The sequence below is a fragment of the Harpia harpyja genome, chromosome 2 (assembly GCF_026419915.1).
Source record: "Harpia harpyja isolate bHarHar1 chromosome 2, bHarHar1 primary haplotype, whole genome shotgun sequence".
Lineage (NCBI taxonomy): Eukaryota > Metazoa > Chordata > Aves > Accipitriformes > Accipitridae > Harpia > Harpia harpyja.
Window position 1 is genome coordinate 29453110 of NC_068941.1, and position 20237 is coordinate 29473346.

The 20237-nt window shown below is 40.3% G+C and overlaps 1 protein-coding gene across 2 annotated transcripts in view; it reads right to left on the reverse strand.

Annotated features, from left to right (window-relative positions):
• The window catches only part of UBA6 (ubiquitin like modifier activating enzyme 6), a 35676-nt gene extending 18789 nt beyond the window's left edge, over positions 1 to 16887 (reverse strand). The window contains exons 1-16 of one of the 2 annotated variants that reach the window (XM_052774091.1): positions 16763 to 16887; positions 16342 to 16469; positions 14004 to 14066; positions 12389 to 12483; positions 11504 to 11532; positions 10609 to 10703; positions 9988 to 10099; positions 8807 to 8887; positions 8118 to 8240; positions 6150 to 6273; positions 4784 to 4887; positions 3926 to 3988; positions 2156 to 2232; positions 1420 to 1486; positions 863 to 1006; positions 125 to 192 (exon numbers count right to left, since the gene is read on the reverse strand). In XM_052774091.1, the coding sequence (XP_052630051.1) occupies positions 125 to 192; positions 863 to 1006; positions 1420 to 1486; positions 2156 to 2232; positions 3926 to 3988; positions 4784 to 4887; positions 6150 to 6273; positions 8118 to 8240; positions 8807 to 8887; positions 9988 to 10099; positions 10609 to 10703; positions 11504 to 11532; positions 12389 to 12483; positions 14004 to 14044 (1223 nt within the window). In that variant the 5' untranslated portion in view covers positions 14045 to 14066; positions 16342 to 16469; positions 16763 to 16887. The other variant, XM_052774082.1, reaches the window with a different exon arrangement.
• Between the last annotated feature and the right edge of the window lie 3350 nt (positions 16888 to 20237).

The window sequence follows — 20237 nt, forward strand, 5'->3', positions numbered from 1 at the left end:
TTCTCAACCCCAAACCTGTCCCTCCAGCAAACAGCACTGAACTAACTTTAAAAGACATCTTCCGTGCCAGCTTGAGACTCAGATGTGAACAGTACATAAAACAACAGATTGTAGTTATATTTACCGTGGGAGAAATTCTTCACAGCCCATCTTTTCTAGAGGTGTTACAATGTCTAACATATCTATATATAGCTGTAAAAAAGAAAAAAAAAAAACAAAAAAAACACCAAGACAAACCTGTGAAAAACATTCATGTTATTTTTGTTTAAAAAACAAAGTAAATATTTTCTATGTACAACAGAGTGTAGAAATTTAGAAGCACTAAGTTTTTACTGTCAGTGGAACACTATACAGCGTTCAGTTCCCTACAGTTCACTTCTCAATTTTAGTGGACAGGAAAAAGCACCTGAACACAGAGAGATAAAAAGCTCACTGAAACATGACCCGCAAGCTTTTGACTTCTGACAGCCATGTTACTCCTCCAAATTAGACTGTGAAGTTTTTAAATCTAACTTTATTCTGACACTTATCCTAAGAGTCTGAAAGCACTGCTCTAATGTACAGTAGCTTAAGCTGGCATCTGGACTATACCACACCTTTGTGGCCATGCACTCCTTGCTTGTGGGAAAAAAGAATGTAATGTCTGAACCCCAAATACAAAAATTTTAACTAAAACTGGCTGCACTTTTATTGTACACATAAAAACATTATATTTTTTCCTTAATTCAGTCTCAAGTTCTGTGTCCGTCCCCCCCCGTTACAGAACTTGTTCATGCTATTTTGATCATACAGTACTTACACACAACCATACATTCATAAGATCACTGTCAAAATAAGGATCCAAAACCAAAGACAGCCTTACCCACTGCTGCAATGGAGAAAATTTTCCTGTTACTGCTTTCAAGACTTCCTGGCTAGCAACACCACCCACTGCTGCAGCCAGAGGAGCTAGAAATCCCTGAGCAGTCCTAGATAGCCATTTCACTACATCTCCATTCACCTGAGGCTGAAAAATAAGACATAGTAACAACAGATTTATCCCTTCGATCGAGTCAGTCAGCGCTTGACGGTTTCATAAATTATTGTTCTTCAGTAAAAAGACAGACAAATTATTTCACTGACTAGCAAAAGGGTTTCAAGCGAAGACAGATCCACTGTATACCCTGTACTTCTAATATGCATTTATCCAAAAACTGGATTCACATAGCCACAGGATTCAGCCTTCATGTCAGGGGAACATTCAGTTGAACCTGTGCTGAAACACCATTCTGTTTCCTCGCATGGCCTTCAGAAAGCCAGCTGATCCATCTAAAGATGGATACAAAGACCAGAACAAAGACCAACAACTAAAGCATGACCTTTAGGCAAGTAAATGAGTACATCAAATATTACTTATAATGATGATGACTCCTCACTTACTTTGTTTTCCAGTGTTTCACTTACAGACATGGCTATTTTCAGCATTTCCTCAGCATCTTCAAGACATCTAGACACCCGGGTAGAAACAAAAATGAACACTTAAACATTCCAGAGTCCTTCTAGAAACACAATCAACGGAGAAAAAAGCACTGGATACAGTAGGAAGAGTTTGGAAATTTATATTGGCTTTAACAGTGAGCATTAAAGATGCACTTCTAGGTGTTACAATTAGGTGAAGAACAGGAGTCTCAGTGGAGAAGCCCATGTGCAAGTCCAGTCTTAAGATTTATACTTTGTAAGTACTTGTCTTGTTTAACTCAAAATTATGCACATCAAGAACTACAGCTGAAAAAAAATACTGAAAATGAAAAACAAACCTTCAGACCTTTTTTTTTTTTTTTTAAATACATAAGCTACAGGATAATTTAGGAATCACTGAAACAACTTTTCCATATTAACACAACATGAAAAATCTGGAACAGAGAAGGACTTCCTCCAGAAGCATTTTCTGTCTACCTGGGTCCACAAAGTGCCATTGCTATATTGGGAAAGCCCTGTTACAAACCCAGACATGCATTAGGTAACATTTTTCATCTAGATTTCAAGTTTTCATTTCTATGTCATCTATTAAGTACCAGACAGACAAGGTACCCTGCTGCACATCAAACCAGTAACTACAATAAAAGGAGAAATCTGTCTGATTCAAGGCTTAGCAAACACAAGACTGCTGCATTACCCAATGTTCGGTCCACGACCAAAGTTCTCCTGGAAGTGGTTCAAGGCAAGCATGGCAACATGGATCTGCAAAGGTGCCTGTTAAGACAACAACAGCTGTTGAACAGTTACAAACTCGAGAAAACTGAAGGAACCAAAACCAACTATTTGAACCCTTCTGTTACCGTTTCACTTCCTTGTCTCTTAAGCATACCGCCCCCAAAAAGTTTTTAAATAGCATTAAAAAGTGAATTTGAAATACCTTACACTAATGTTTTTACAAACTGGGATCATAAAGTATTACTCGGTAGTAATGCAATACCCTTCACACACATTCAACACCCACTTCAACTAAGTCCAACTAAACAGTCCCCAAAAGAATTTAGTGCTGAAATTGGAAAATGGGGTAATCTTCTTTTAACTAGACATTAGACTGCGTTGCATTTTGCCAACATCAACACCAAAGCCCAGCATTAAGGGTCAAAAGTAGAAAATCTGAACAGGCAAGTCACACCTTACATTATCAAACAAACAAAAAAAATCATTAGATCAACATTTTTTAGTTTAAGATTTTAATGAGCCCGAGACTTACATGCCTTGCATGTCCATAATACTTAACTAAAATTGTGTTAGAGGCAAATACTGTCAGCTTCCTCTCAGACTGTAAAAATACCACTGAATCATTTTTTCAAAGAAAAAAAAAAATTATTCTTACACTGCTAACTCCAGTTTCCAACCAACCTACGATCACCTTTTTAAGATTATCCCAGCTTTGATGCCAGTGTGATTTTTATCAACCAAACACCATTAAATACAGGTGTCATGGCTTAACCCCAGCCAGCAACCACACAGCCACTCACTCACTTCCCTCCCACCCAGTGGGATGGGGGAGAGAATCAGGAAAAAAAAGTAAAACTCGTGGGATGGGGGAGAGAATCAGGAAAAAAAAGTAAAACTCGTGGGATGGGATAGGAACAGTTTAATAGGACAGAAAGGAAGAAAATAATAATGATAATAATAACAATAATAAAATGACAACAATAATAATAAAAGAACTGGAATATACAAAACAAGTGATGCACAATGCAGTTGCTCACCACTCCCCAGCTGATGCCCAGCTAGTTCACAAGCAGCGATCCACCCTCCCAGCCCCACTCTCCCCAGTTTATATACTGGGCATGACATCACATGGTATGTGGTAAGGGGATATCCCTTTGGCCAGTTTGGGTCAGCTGTCCTGGCCATGTCCCCTCCCAACTTCTTGTGCCCCCCCAGCCTTCTTGCTGGCTGGGCATGAGAAGCTGAAAAATCCTTGACTTAGTCTAAACATTACTTAGCAACAACTGAAAACATCAGTGCGTTATCAACATTCTTCTCATCCTAAATCCAAAACACAACACTATACCAGCTACTAGAAAGAAAATTAACTCTATCCCAGCTGAAACCAGGGCAACAAGAAAAATCATTGTCACTTGCAAAATTTACGTTCCCATGAATTAAAGACTTATAAAAAACTGAGATTTTAAACAGCAGAGGTGGCTGAGCTATGCATTTACAATATACTTGGTGCAAATCATGGATAACAAGCCTCTATGGTGATCTAAACCATAATGTATATTCTGTGTGACCACACAAACGGATACCTCACTCTTATTTCACACTTTAAACTCATAATTAACTACTACAGAACAGAGTTAGGAAATTATATTGTTCTACACATAAAGCTGCAGATTACATTCCATGTAGTTTTAACATTAAAGCACTTATGCCCAAATCCCCACATGTTAATTACCTCAGGCTTGCTAAAATCCGCAACAAGGCATAATGGATTTGTTATCTGCTTCTCCAACCGTTCCTGGAAAAACAGAATTCGTGATAACGACACACCCACTTAAGGACACGACAGTCACTGCCACCTGACAAAACAATACTCTTCCTGGAGAGACTAAGAACTAAATATCCTTTCTTACTAGCATTGCTATTACTCTCTCTGTTATTAATGCCACAAAAGATGCATAAAATAATCACCTACTGCAAGTTTTGTCAAATCGAAAATGGTCAGAGATGTTTCACATCCTAGTGGCAAGACCCATCTCAAACTGCTCTGAGATCAGCTACCAGAGATTTTATAGGCAACTGGCTGTTTGCTTGTAGAACTTCCCCAGTCAGGAAGAACAGGAAGCTACTCCTTCACAGAGACAAGATACTGAGCTGTGCATTCTCATATCAGAAGCAGCTGGTCCTTGCTCCTAGCTTTTTAGAAGAATGTTTGAGGACAGTCGGGATCTACTTTCTGCAGGCCCAAAAAGGCACACAGTACCATGTAGCATGCAACCCCTCTTATACAGACTCACCCAACTGTCTCTTCTTTTCAGAAGGCCACCAAGAAACCACATATTCATAGACCTTCATGGAGTCCCCAGCAGTACAGGGATAACCTGCCCTTAATTTTTTTTTCTCTCTACACTGGCAGGTAACTTTGAAGTATTTCCTATTCTCTACTATTTAGTAAATCAGTATCACTATTCTTACCAATAAAATTAGTGTAAGCCCAAATCACAGGTAAACAAATTATGTATCTGCTGAACTCTGCATCCAGTGCTCAGATCATTAACACTCAAGAACCTGGTTATGTCAAGCACACACTTACAAAGTAAAACATCTTGGGTGTCTTCACTTGGACAGCTATGCCTCCATGTAAGTAAGGCTCCATATCTGACGTATCACCAATGCTGAAGGAATAAGGTGACACCACTGAAAAGAGAAGAGAAAAAACAGTGACTGATAACCAAAAGTGTTATTGGATACTACAATTCTGTATACAATAAAGTGGGGGTTTGCCAGTGCTTCTTATGCTGTAATTTTGTGGTGTGCAACCTTGCTTTGAAAGCATAAAACACAGCTGATCCTCCTAACAGGATTGTCCCTCTCTGCCAGTCTCTGGGCTAAAGTATTAGTTTCACATGATCTGTTATGAAATAAGCTTTTTAAAGAGGCAGCAGATTTAACAAGGATTCTGATGACCACAGCTCTATAAAAAAAATGAAATCACTCTCGGTTTTATTTAGACTGTGCACAGCAGTGACCAGTATACTGCTCAGAGCTGGATTTTAGCCCCGTGACTAGAACAGGCAATCAAAAAGGGCAGCTGGAGCATTTCAGTTGCATCTTTCCTCTCATACCACCTGGAACATCATTCAGATAAAGCAAGAAGACACAAAAATTGTTAATTTGTCTTGGATAGGAAAACTGAATGGAAAACTGACACCAAAAGCTGGGCCATGATTAAGAGGAAGGAACTGAACACAGCATCAACACTAGCAAAACAAAAGGGTCCAAACGACTCAACCACATGTTTCAAGGGTACTGTTTTTGTCTCAGACCACAAAATAGTTAAAAACAAACAAACAACCCCCACCCACCCGCTCTTCTCTTCTGCTCCAGACAAACAGGCATTCAGATCTGGGAATTGGGCAATTCCCCAGCATCCAAAAGGAACCAACTGGTATGCCTTGAGACATGCATGATGCAGACCAAAGCAGGGTAAACATAAATCATGAGAATCACTTCAAAAGCATGCTTAGAAACAGAGATGTCAATGCATCCCTGTACACTTAAATTGTCACCCAAAAAACTACAAGGCAAACAGTGACACACAAAGCGGTGTTAATTTAGTCCAAAACCGTGACAGAAGCACAGGCATTATGGGATCCTCCAAAAAACAAAACAGTTTCATCAGCAAACTAGTAACAGTAACCTCAGAGGCTGCCAACTAGTTTCCACTAGCTGAGAGTTTCCACTGCTCCTTAAGCAGCAAGATGAGTTTGGAAAGACTAAATGGAAATGGAGTCAAGACTACAGTAGGAAGACCTTTGCACCAGAAAGCATTTTTTTTTGTGCAAGTTCACTGGAGGTCTGCACAACCCAGCACTCCTCTGGCTACAGTAACTAACACTACAGTGAGCTAAAACAGGCCAAAAAATAAATATCTTGCAAATGAGTCAGCAACAGTTTACCTGTTATTTGGTGTGTGGATCCATTTAAGCATGACATTCCATTAACTTCCCGAAAGGTTAAGAACTGTCCTGTTTCAAGCCTGTGTGGATGATTTTCAAGGCAAGTGACAATACCAGGATTTGACTGAAAGTGAAAACGGCAAAGTTAGCAAGGAGGAAAGTGTCTTGTGTAAAGGAGCCACGCTTTATTGTAGACGCACAGCTTTTTGCCTATTGAAACTGCAGCCTCTAATACTTTTCGTACCTCAGTTCTGCCATAACCTATGATAACTTTTTCAGTCCTGTTATTTTCAGTTTAACAGTGTTTTCATAACACAAACTTTCTCATTTTTACAATTCTCAGCATGTTAGCAAACTGCATTTGTTAGCTCTTAGCAGTCAAATCCACTGTTCTATTCTGAAGTAGTAGCAAATTTATCTCCTTTTTCCAAACCAAAAATAGACTATATGTACAAAGAAATTTTCACAGATATTAAGAAATAAAGTCTTGTGAATGGTCCTTATTACTCCATGCTTCCTTTGCATCTGATCTCCTTAAAATGGACACCCGAAACTCATTCTTGAAAGTTAGGAAGCTTACAAAGCTGGACATGCTTAAATACAGGAAACCCACAGCCTCAAGCAGATCACAAACAAGCTAGCTTACACTTGCAGGAATCTCAGACAACATCTCATCCTGTTACAGGATGTCATGCCAACCTCCCATGCACACAGATAATCCTCTGCTGTCTGAGAACAGCTCATCAAGGCCTTGTGGTGCAGCTCAGGCTGTAACATAGTGGATTTGCAAGCAAGCCTGGCCTCTAAACTCTCCTGCCAACCCTTCCTGAGCTCCCAATATTAGAAAGATTTCAGTTAAGTAGCATGAAACTTAATTACGGTGGACTACATTCTCTGTGGCACGGAGAATGGCAAATGAGTTGACCAGAGAAAATTCTTTTCTGATTTAGGGACAGAATGCCACATTGACCCTGTCCACAGGACAAGAACAGCCACTTGATGGTGTTTTCAGTACTGAGTTGTAATTCTGGTCAGTTTTACACTTCAGAGAGTGGAAGCAAGACACAACTAAACTCAAGTATCAGATTATGAATCACAGGATATAGGCACAGATATATATTCATTCCTTGAGTTGGCAGGCAATCAGCACAAGCCATGAAACAAAACTGTGCACTCTATGTAATTAATGAGGACAATCAAGTCATCCATTCCCTTTTAAAGATACCAAAGAACAGGCTACCCAAATCATATCATGAGCTTTAATTCAGATCAAACCCAACTTGCTATACAACCCCTTCTAGTTCAGTTATTACAGCTAGACTAGAGATAGGAGAAAAGGCTTGCTACTGGATGAGTGAGGTTATACTCTGGACTTCCAGAGATAAAAGAAGGAGATGAAGTTGTTTCCACTTATAAAACAATAACACAAGATCAAATGGACATCCTCTCTAACGTTCTGCACTGGAAGTATTAGCAATAATATCCTCTTCTCATTGCCTCTACTTTGGTAGTTTAAAACAAACCCTTAAATTTCTTTTCAAAACAGGCTCTCAATCCTCTTGATCATCCCAGTAATCCTCCTCTATGTGTGCTGCAGTTTCTCATAAAAACAGGCTATTTTCATGCCTATTTCAGGGCTTCCTTAGAAGACTTAACCTATTCCCACACCAAGGCTATGTCCTCTTCTCTCTACATCTCATCTCTCTCTCTCTCAAAAGAGACTCAATATTGTGACGTTACATTACAAGTAATAACCAGGAGGCATCAGCATGCTCTACAATGTTAGCATGTTATCACTGACTGTTATTGATCGAGACACAAGAATGAAGTAACTTTCTTTGCCTCTGCTATATTGCCAATTTTCAACTGCTTAGCAGGCTGCTGAAGTGAAACACTCTGCTTGGTCACATAGCCAATAACAAGTCATTATAAAAAAATTAAAGCAGCACAATGACTTCTATCCCTTACTTGTGTTATATTTGAAATGAAGATCTCCTTTGGCTCCTCTCCCGTTGTATCCAGCACTTCAAATTCATCACCGAAGTCACAAAACAAACGTGAACATATTCCATATACATCTGCACTGATGAACTACAAGAGAAAGTAAAAATCATGAGTATCCCTAAAACAGCACAAGCCAAAGGAATGACCTCTCACATTCAACCTTGTCCAAGGCTAGCAGGTTTAACTTCTATGGTGGAAACCTGCCATATGCACCCAGGCCACTGACGATATAGCACAGCATTCATGACAGACTCTGAACCTGCTGGAGCATTTCTGAACCCCTACACTAAAACCGGAAACACATCAATACACAGTGAAATACTGCCATTTCTACTACCGTTACATTCGATCTCAGCATGTTCTTTCAGAACAATTATGAGTTAACAGTGAAAACTATTTCTTTACCAGAACTCTTTTTTTTTTTTTTTTTTAAGAACCAAGCTATGGTTATCTGGGCTGGTATCCAGATAACATCAGACACATGTACAGAGTAGCAGCATCGTACTCCCGAAACTCAAACTGCTCCACCAACATGTTATCTGCATAGAACTATACACCTCATAACCAGCTTTCTCCATTTCTGTATAGAACATGTTGGGAGGTCCAGAATGCTCGCTGTATGGATTATTCATGTGTTTAATCTTTTCTGTTACCTTAATAGGTGGCTGCTGAGCATGACAGAAGTCATTAATCTTCTTCTGCAGCAACAGACTTACTTCAGTCAGTATGACACACTGTGAACAAGAAGAGAAATAAGTCTAAGACACTGAAAGCAATCAACATCTTCAGGCTATGGAAAAAGTAGTACTAATAGTAAGTTACTCAGGTGTCCTGATTCCTTTCCCACACACATAACAGAGAAAGCAGTCTTGAGTCAGTGTTCTCATTACACATTAGAACAGATGGGTTACTGCTCCACAAGTTCTGGAAACAAGATGAGCAAGAGTAGGAACAGCAAATTCTCACTTTTTTTTTTTTTACTGCAGCTGTGAAACTCAAAACCTAATTAGAATACTTAGAAAAACATTTATGGATAATCTCAGAGAAAATGTAGATCTTGAATTTTAAGATTAAACTTAGCAAAACAAACACAAATGATACTCATCAGTGCACACCAAGAAGTCTGCACAAGCTTCAAGTACCGGTGATCATCAAACTGCAGACATATAATTTCTGTAAGCATTCTTTTAAAGTTTAGGATAGTATTGGGTTACAAAGCGTATGCACTATGTCCCATTCAGTTATACATGGCTTATTACAGTGAGACATTCAGAAACTTTGTGAGCTTGGGTATAACCAATAGCCACACAGTAAAAAGTTCCCAACTCAGACTGAGCCATGCACACAGGCAGGAGACAGCTAACTGACCAACCGAAAACATCCTCATTCCACCACAGAGGAGCTTATATTTCATTAGATACATACATACATAAATGATCAAATTATGCAGCCTGAGTTTCTGCTGCCTGGAATACATCACACCAAATATATATAGAACATCTGTGCTATGTAGCTGCAAGAAAAAGTCTCCATTTCACCTTCGAACAAAAAACCAAAAAATTGTATGGCAATCTCACTTAGCTATTTATTGTCAAAGTAAATTCCATAACAAGTGTCATAAGAAAGTGCTAGGAACACAAAACCACTGTTTCAGCCTTGAAAAAAAGAAGCGAGACCATTTCATTAACACAAGACCTACTTCTTTCTTTACATCATCTCAAAATGTACTTTAAAGTTTGTTTTCATTTTATTTACTTACATAAAAACATTAAAAAAATCCCAGTTGTTTGCTCCGAGCAAAATACCACATACAACTGCTTTAAGAGTGACATACCTGGTACTGCTTCAGAAACGACAGATCTGTGGTTTCATCTAGTGGCACAGCTGATGCTGCTACATGGACATATGGATTGAGTTCTGCAATACGATGAAGTGTGGCCTCAGCCCTGAAAGAACAACAACTTTCAAGTTTTTTATGCGTCTACAAAATTGTATTTTCAATACAGAATTTCATACCACAGGTGCCCTACAAGAGTCCCTCAGAAGTCTCCTGGCAATAATCACCAACTCATTTATTCACACTTAAATTCCTAGCAGGTCTGAGGAAAACAGCTTTGTCCAATATACAGCAGGACTCACTGACGGTCTGGTGTCATGACTGTTTTCTAGTCTCACAGGGGTGGCTGACCCTGGCCCCCACTATTAAATTTACATTACAAGCTCCCAACTGCAAGAAGTGAGATATTTGACTCAGAGAGAACTCCAGTCCCAACCTAGACTTCCCCTAATACTTACCTGGGCACTGTACTCAAAACCAGTAACTCCAGAGAAAGGGTTTACCAAGTATTTGATAGGTACTAGTAGCTTTTGGACAATGAACTGTTATTTTTGCCACTGATGAAACTGTTACTCCTAGTCAAGTTCAGTCCTCCCTCACTTCAAAGACTTCACCAACCTGTTCCTTTGACTGGTAATATCATCTTCATGGATGAAGAAGTTGATCCCCAAATCCCATTTTGTGCACTGCTTGGTGTCATGAACTGTAAGAGCCTAAGAAAATTCAGCAAAAAGCATTTACTGGAAGAAGTGTACATGGTCATAGCACCCAAAAGGATTAAGCCCCACATAAAACACTGGAGGAGTAGCACTGCAGAAGATCTAGTTGTACTACATATAAGAACAAGCTCCTCCAACCTCTTTTCCAAGAAAACTCTTACTGTTTGAAAGACAGAAACTTATCTGCAATATGCATTTCATTAAGCATTTTCCTTCCAGCTTGTAGTGACGAGAGCATTTAAATACCAAGGATGAATATTGCCACACTGCAATTTAGGGCCAATTGCGATCTGTAAAGTAATGGACTCCCAAAAATATAAACAAGGGGTTTTTTGATTGGAAGAAAAGAGTTTTAAAAGGCTTCGCTCTAATAAAATTAATCCCAGCAGCACAAAAGCAGTTGTTGGATTAAAACACCCAACCATTCTAACATCTACACAAAAGGATTCTGATGGGTGACAGAATAGGGTAACATATTTTGAATAGTTTGCCTTTTGAGTTTATACCGCTCCATTTAGGAGAGTCCACTTTGTACAAAAGGATTCAATGTCTGATCCGCAGCTGGCTAAAATATTACATGAGGTTATTTCAGAGTGCAGCGGACATTAACGTGAGACTCTGACCGTACCACTAGAACATCCAGATGACTAAAGTTTTCACCCCAGGTCCTCAAATGTTTTGCAATCCTTCTACTGAAAGATGGTTTCAGAAACTTAAGATTAGCAAGCTAGTACTGTTGTCCCTTTTTCTCCTGCTCACCCAAGAATACCCAACAACAGAACTCTTTTACATACCTTTACCCCAGCCAGAATTATATTTTTTGCTGGAAAAAAAAAAAAAAAAAAAAAAAAAGAGAGAGAGAAGGACTGTTGCAGGTTTCTTGCAAATCTGTAATTGAATAGTTATGGGGGTGGACAATAACAGTATGCCATTGCTAAGAACTTCACAGCTTAAGGGTTTGTTCTCTTTTACATTTGGCTCAAGCATTCTACAGCACCACTGAAAGCAGAATAAAATGAGAAAGGTTAAAAAGGCTCTCTACATTTGTCATTTGTCGGCTCTTCATCCCACAAGCATGATTACAGAGACACTAATGACAATAAACTGCAAAACCCCATGAGTCTGTTCTGGTATCTGGTGCAGAGTACCATTAAAGCCAACTGAAAGGGTACCCCAGGTAAGAACCAGCCAAGACAAGTCTTGCTTATAAAGAGTAAGGGAAATTGTTAAGGAGTCTTCTGCACCAGGGCAGTTATTTATGCATTTTTCACCAAATTTCACCTGTTCTCCTACCTTCCACCCCCCCCATTTCCTACATGGAGATAATTCGGGCTATAGCTGTTCCTGTATTACATTCACTGATACTGATGTCTAAAGGAATAATTTGGATTATCCACCCTCAACCTTCACCCAAGACATAAGATTTTGGGTAAAGTGATCTGGCCCATGCAAGCACATTTTAAAGTAAAATTTGAAATGTTGTTCTAGTAAAAAACTTACTAGAGAAAAGTCGAGGATCTTTCCTGCATCTGCTATGGTACTCATACGCATCATGCACATATAAATTCTCTCAGATACTTCAGATATGCTCATTACATCTAAAATAAGCTTTAGAAGTATTCTGGAACAGTATGTTTACATACACTTGTATCTGCTTAAATAAACATCACCTAACTTACCAATCTCCACACCAAGACCACCTATACCACTCAGGAATACGTGGGACTGAGCCATCTTCTGCATTGCCGTGTCTCCAAGAACATACCTCTGGCGACTACAGCAAAGATAAATTCACATCAAAATGAGATACAAATAAAGTCAAGAGCATATGAAAGCAAGTTAAGAATTCCCAGTCATTTCCAAGAAAGTTCAAATATTTTCAGTTATTCTATCATTCCAACCAGTTTCTAATCTGCAACACCAAGTTCTGCAGTGAGCGTGTGTCACGAGCCACACGAGCACAGTTCTATTTACCAGCCCTCTGTTGAACAAGCAACTGAGGACATAACATGCGTGTATCTGAACTGTACAGTGCTTTAGGAAATAAATGTATATCAAATGTAATATTAGCACTCAGAATCCAAATAGGGAAAACCATTTAGTACAGACCTTTTCAGTGCCAGGTTTTAGAGAAGAGTAATAACTTTTTAATTTTAAATTAGTGTAAAACCTATTCAGGATAGTAGGTTTTTGGAATTAACGATTGAAGACACGAGCAAGCCAAAGAATTTCTTTGTTATCAGAAATCTTCAAACCAGAGGGTGCAGCAGCTTTTGGATTCAGATCCTGAGCTTTTAGTTTCCAACTGTACAATTAAACTTAAACCATTCTGAATACCATCTTTTCTACCAAGGAAAAGTATGACTTCCATAAGACTAGTGACAAAACGTAAAATGACACATACATCACAGGAAGCACTGCACTGAAATAAAAAGAAGCCTCATTTGTTCACATAGAGATGATTTTTTTAAAATTATTTTATTTTACTTTTATATATAAAGAAGCTTTTCATCCCACCACGTTTTTCCAGGGATACCATTTGTTCCAGTACAAGCTCTCTGAACTATTGCCATGCCAAGTGATCTCAAGCCACTCCCAGATAACAAATTAAAACAAACAAACAAAAAAATTTTTTTTTTAAATCTACCAGAAAAACCCAAAACCCTGAAGGATAAGAGAGATATTGATGATGTTCATGAGGACAGAGAAGTATGGCAAAGACAGAGGAATAAATGAAATTATGAAGGAGATAAATTACATAATGTTGAAAAGGAAGGCAAAAAGAAGGTAGTGAAAGAAGATGAGGAGTAAGAAAGAGAGGAATATCTCCTACGTCAAAGGGAAACAAGCTAAAGGCAGAAAGAATATCCGTATTACAGATAGGAGAAGTATTATTCCTGTTTTCCAAAAAGCACACATTATTGATACTACTGGAACTTTGTACAACTCCATAGTATTTACCTATGCTTTTTACTGGTCAAATACTAATAATGGTCAGAAAACACCTGTTATGAGACCAATAAAGGAAGTGTTTTACAGAAAGATGGGATCGTATCTTCAATTCAACCAGTTCTCACTACTAACTTTGCAAGAAGTGGGTTCTATTTATTTCACTTGCTGAACACTTTGGGGTTTTTTGCCTTACAAAAGGAGGGACACAGCAGCACAAGTACACACACCTTTACCTAATCAGCAAGAGATAGTGTCTTCAAGCCTTGCCTTTCACATTACTGCATGTAAGCATAAGTGTTGCTGAAAAGTCAAGAGCAACACTTAAAAATCAGATATTCTTACCTATACAAAGCATCGTCAATTTCCATAGAGTCTGCCGCCATGATGCAATGTGATTTGTTTACACTAGATGGGTTACAAAAAGAAATAATCTGGTTACATTGGATGCAATTTCACAGTTGGCCCCCCTCAATTCTTCAATAGAAGAACTGAAACATACAACAAGTGATGTTACACAGGAATCACTTTGAACATTAAGAAGTCTATAGAACACCACCACATCTAGGGAATTAAAACACATAGGAGCCAGGAGACAAGAACACCCAAAGCTTTAATAAATTATTTCAAAATACAGACATATTAATTTCCCCACTGAGGAGATGCAAGACTTACTTTTTGTATTTGCCACAGTTAGATTTACTAAAAGTACAATTTCATTTTATATTAACAGCTCCAAGCTGTTTTAACTTGCATATACCCGACTGGTGCTTTTTTTTTTGGAAGATCCCTGAATGACAAGGAGTAGTTACTTACACTGCATTATTTCTATGTTAATTGAAAATCCTTAGGAAACAAGTTACTGTTTTAGCTAACTGAAGAAATCAATACCCAAAGATCTCAATTAACATTTGACTAAGACATCAAGTTAAACAGTTCGCTAAGATTTTAAGAAAAAACATAATTTGTGCTATTAAGGCCTTCAGTCATTAGCAAAGACTTTTTCATTGTTAAGTTACCTTAGTGATAACTAAGCACTAGGATTAGGAACAAACTGCCACTGGGCAGCTTGTTTCTTAGTTATACAGGCTGGGAATTGGTGCTTCCTAGATCTGGCAGGTGACTGCCACCAAATACAAGATGAGCAAAATAGACCCCAGGTTTGACTCAGAACATCAGTTCCCATCACTACTAGGAAGGTACACATCTTATTTCAACTCCCTACAAGCTGCGTTGGCTAGACATGGCTGACAATCCTTTCTCCTAAGAGACTGAAAAGCAAAGGCTCAGACGTACTGAGTTTTTTTTCTCCGAGAGCAGATATACCCTAAAACGGCTTTCAAGGCAATCCCGCCCAAAGGTTAACTCCTATTTACTGTTCAGATCGTTTTGGCAAACACTTTAACATTTCTGAAGTACGGCACCTGCAGCCTGTCACAACCTGGGATACTACAACATTCTGACCTGCAATTTATCCTTTTCATTTTTTAGGCTGAATTAGAAAGCGCAGAAGTAGTGCAGTAAGAGACAGTTACACTGAAAGCAGGCCACAAGTCTCACCAGTTAAGCTCTCTCACAGTGTGGATACTAACTCCTACACATAAGCTAACACACAAGACAGTCAACGTGAGGCACCTCCATCACAATCTACACCACCGTCACTTCAGTGCAGCTCCCATGCCCTTATACAACAAGGGCTGAAGACAAGCAATGCCAACGTTACTAGATCATCCTAGGACCCAGATCTCAAGCCAGAGAACAACACACCTCATCAAAGAGTCACGGGCTTCAGTCCCTGCTTAGGTAAAAGCCTTCATTTCAGCCACTGCCTAGGACACAAGACTGGAAGTTCTCCTCAAAGCAAGCCAGGGCCATCTCATAATGGCCCAGAGCAACCATCCCAAGCTCTTCTGCTCCTCCATGATCACCCTCCACAAACAGCACAGGCATTCTGGGACAGCCCAACATAAACAGACAGTGGTACTAAGGTGGGGAAGGTGATCTACCCCTGGATAAAAAACACCCAGCTTCCTCTGCTGTGGTTGCTGACAGCCATCTCAATCAGTGTGCCCTCCCAAACAGCCTTTTGTAAACAACGAGGATGTGCGATCAACCCACAAGTGAAACTTCTCTCACACAGACCCGTCTGACAGTAGCTCTTCCAATGTATTTATCAATTCCCAGTTTTCCTCCTTCATTCTCTGTTGCAGCACTGAGCTACTGCCAGTGTACCTGTCAGGTACGGCAAAACGCCTCCTTCCAAAAGAGGACTTAGTGGTACTATTGTCAAGTGGCTCTAGGGCAAAGTTTTGTTAATGTATTCCCGCATCCAAGTTGTATTTCCCACTTTAGTTCAACCGGTACTGAATCTGTCTCAAAGAAAGGCATGTAATATGGGGGGCAGGGGAGGGAGCCATTCTAACATTATGTCCTAGTTGTTACCAGATGCTTGACATTTATACACTTGCCTGTTTCTTTTTAAAAGCTAACACTATCAGTTTTAATGCCGGGCTTCTATTTAACTGTGTAAGTAACGTCCTTCATTTTTTAAAGCCTCAGCTGCTCGTGGGACATAACCCAGGGACAAACTGAGAAGCTACATGTTACCAAGGACTAAGATGCTCCGAAGAGCAGCGAAGGCACAGGAGCTGTAGCGGTGGGCCAGTTTCACAGTGTTTCTTACCTCCAAGTCAGCGCAGGCTGAAGCAGTATTAATTTCTTGCTGTTCAGCAGGCTGGGATGGCGGGGAGGCCTGGATTCATCCCACCTACCCAGGGTTTCCAGAGGCGGATCCCAGTCGATGCAGGCTCCCTGTTCAGCAGAGAGAGAGAACGCTCAGACCGACTGTTAACTGCCCAGCCGGGCTAATGGGGGAAAAAGGACACCTCGGACCTACAGCCAGGAACCGAGACAGAGCCGACTGGCGTCGAAACCAGCCCGACCCGGGTCCCAGCAGAGCCAGACCGGCTGCAAGCCCCCCACCTCGACGCCCCGGCTCCCGGGGCGCTGGAAACCGCCACCCGGCAGACTGGCCTACTCCGGACTCGCCGCCTTCCCGCCGCCCGCCTCAGGCCCTCCTCAGCCCCGCCGCCGACCGCCCTCACCACCGCGGCGGCCTGGCGTTGCGATCGAGGCCCGAACGCCGCCGCCGGCGACGGGGGAAGAGGCAGGAAGGGGATGGAAAACGGCAGCGCCGGTGCCGCGGCGCTTCCCCGCCTGCGCCGACATGAGGGGCCGGGCTAAGGCCGCCCGCCGCGGCCCGCCTCCTCCCGCCGTGAGGGGGCGGACCCCGGCGGGCAGCCTTAGGCCGGCGCGAACATGGCGGCGGGCAGCGTCACCTTCGCTAGTAGCCGACGGGAGATGCATAAGCCGTTAAACAACACACCACTTTCTGCCCAAAAAAGCAACGCGCCGTGTTGTTAAAAAAAAAAAAAAAAAAAATCTCCATTAGGTTCAAGCGTCCCCAGTTTAGACGATCAAGAGCGCTTGTGAGACCTGCTTCTGAGGTAACCGTCTCCTCCCCATCTTGCAGGAGAGCGTCAGCAAGATGTCGCCTACCTCAAAAATAGGCAAAATTTCGTTAAAAGGGGCTAAGGAATGAAGTTGCGAAATGCTAGAGAGCACCCAAGGCTGTAGAGGAGCAGAGATTTGGCAAAAAGTAGTCAAAACCAACGTACATCCCATGCCAACACGGTATACAGGATTGTGGAAACATTTTCCCTTTTTTTGGTGGCATTTAACCAGGAGAATGTGGCAACCATCACTCTGCCTCCACCACCAGCTCAACATCACCTCCTATAAATACTTTCCAGTCTCCCAAACTCTGATAAAGATCCCAGGGCTGCCCACCTTCCCATTAGGCAGTTTAATCTCCCTTCAACTTAAACCCTGCCTTCCCTTTCATTATCTCTTATCATTGGGGTAGGTGAGACGAGTTTAAATCTTTCTTGATACCATTAGCACATCTTAGCTAGAATGGGAGGGATTCATGCTACTGCACAAGCCAGGACTGAAAAATGTCACTGCATGCAGTGTATACAGAATAGTCACCTTAAATTTTAAAATATTTGTAACTTTGGAAAAAAAAACCCAAACCACAACCAACTGTCTGCATCCTACAGTACACAAGAAAAAAAAAAAAGAAAGCCTTTTCTCTATTTTGGTTGGGTTTTGGGGAACTTCTAGGGGCAAGAAGACCCAAGTTTTGTCCTCTTTGTGAGCTTCCAATGCATTATTTTAGCATTTATCTAGCTCTAACGAACAGAGTTCTGGCAACCCTCCATGTCTTCCTCAAGCTTTACACTTCAGTTCAACAACACGCGCGGCTTTCGTACTGAATTAGTAACAAAGACAAAGAGCAGCTGGACAACACTGTGCTCGTTCAAACATGGGCTATGCTTTGGCAGGATCAGGGTGAAAGTACTTGCCTGCTACACAGCTTTTTTGTGACACACAGAAATAATTAAAGATGTGGGCAAATTTCAAAGAACCACTAGAGGCCACTAGAAGTCTGAAATGCTGGACTGGAAGATGGGATAAAGGGAGAAAGCCGTTCAGTTCTGCAGGATGATGAATGCAATCCTTACCAGTAAAGAACTGATATTTAAGGCTGGTATGTGCTTTGTCGCTTTTTCACATAATACATAAAAATCAGAAAATACAAGAATAAAATTCATTCCATTATTTCAATAAATTAATTTCAAAGAGCAGTGCACGTACCTGATGAACAGAATTAACAGGAGTCCCAGCTATAAAGTGAAAAAGCTATAAAGAAGAAAAAAAGTGAAGGAGAGTTTAAAGACAGCAAAAAATGTCAGCTTCAGTTTTGCCACTTTGCGAATTTTTAGTTCTGTCAGTGATTTTTATGTTTAATTTTGTGGTTTCTTTCCTTAAAAAGGAACCTGTTTCAAATTTTTTTTTAAGGCTAAACTAACAATTCTTATTTTTAAGAACTTACCAATCAAATGTGTTGTGAAAAATTAAAAAAAAAAAACAAACAAAAACCCAAAACCTGCTACTTACCATCTTTCTGTCCTGTCACTTTGGTATACAGTCATCTCACATGAAACGGATTTTGCATAGTAACAGAGAATACTGACGAGCCTTTTGCCTAAACGGAGAAACAGCAACATCCAGTTAATTCTTGCCTAACAGTTTAGCCGTAATTAAGCAAAGACTAACCATCAGTGAAACTGTGAACATGGGCATTCTAAGATAAATTGCCAAATAACAATGGACAGATTCTGTTTACCCCAGAAGCCAAAGAAGCTGGTTTCCACATGCATCAATTAGTAGGTGTACCCAGAAGCCCTCTATGTTGATGATATCAAATAAAAAAATATACAGGTTTTTCTCTTATTTTCCAATTTTGCAAAATTTGAAACATCTGGAGCCATTTGACTTTTCCCTGTAGCCCTATCTTTTAAAAATACTTACAACCATAAAATCTTAGAAAATTTGGTTAAATAAATTAATTTTAAAGGAATTCCCAACTCCATATTTGTACCATGTTAAAGTCAGCTATAGCTTTTGAGATTGGCAAAATGTGCGAAGCAAGGCTGTCGGTTTACTGACTTGCTGAAGCAATGAGTGGTACATGGCTGTGGTCAGAACACCACCACCTCGGAACTTGAGCCTATTCATGCCCAAAATCTCTGTAACTTCAGTTTATGTGCATTACTGTAGATTCATTCTGCATGCAGGTATTGAATACATCTTTAGAGCCAGTATTTTCAAAAGGAGCTGAAGCTGATGTAGCTGTAAATCTCCTTTCCATCTGTTGGGAAAATCCCAGCCACTTGCACTTTTTTTTTTTAGCCTTTTAATTTCTTGATTTCCAGGCACAACTTGACATTCTTAATGGGGACCCCAAAGTGGGGATTCTGAGGGGATGCCTTTGTTTCCCTGATTTATTTAGTTAATAAGCAAATTAGCAGACAAAACTCTGTGTAGCTTTCTCCCTGAAAATGGGTTATTTGAAAGTACTAAGGCCAACACAATTCAGTTTAGCACACAGGCCAGTGCAGAAATGACCATAAATCCACATCAACATCTTTCAGTGGGTTTCCAAACATCCTGCCATAGGCTATGGCTTACCATCAGCTCCTGCAGGAGCAAGGTGCTGATTGGCAAGGCTTTGTCTCTTCTTTTTGGCACAAGGTGTGGTGTAGGAGTGCTTTGCTGGCATGTTTAAAAGGACTCCAGCTTCCCAATGGGGTGGGCCAAAGGATCTTGTCACTTAGGGCTGCTCTAGCAAGTGACACCTTCCTAGAAACCATTTTAACAATGTTGTTAAAATCCTGATCCAGATAAACAAGGGCACCAATTACCTAAGCTGATTCCACACTGACATGCGTATGAATGCATTTCCAAAAGCAAAAGCCAGCTTTTCCATGCATGTGCATCGCAGAGTACAAGTTGCCAGATAAATATTCATTGGGTTAAATAATAACTTTTGGCTCTCAGCTCTTCTAATTTGTTAACAGGAACAGCAGATATGGAATTGGAGTTTCTACAAGCTTTACCTACATAAGGAATCCCGGTGACAGATTGATGTCATTCAACCAGACCTCCTTACAT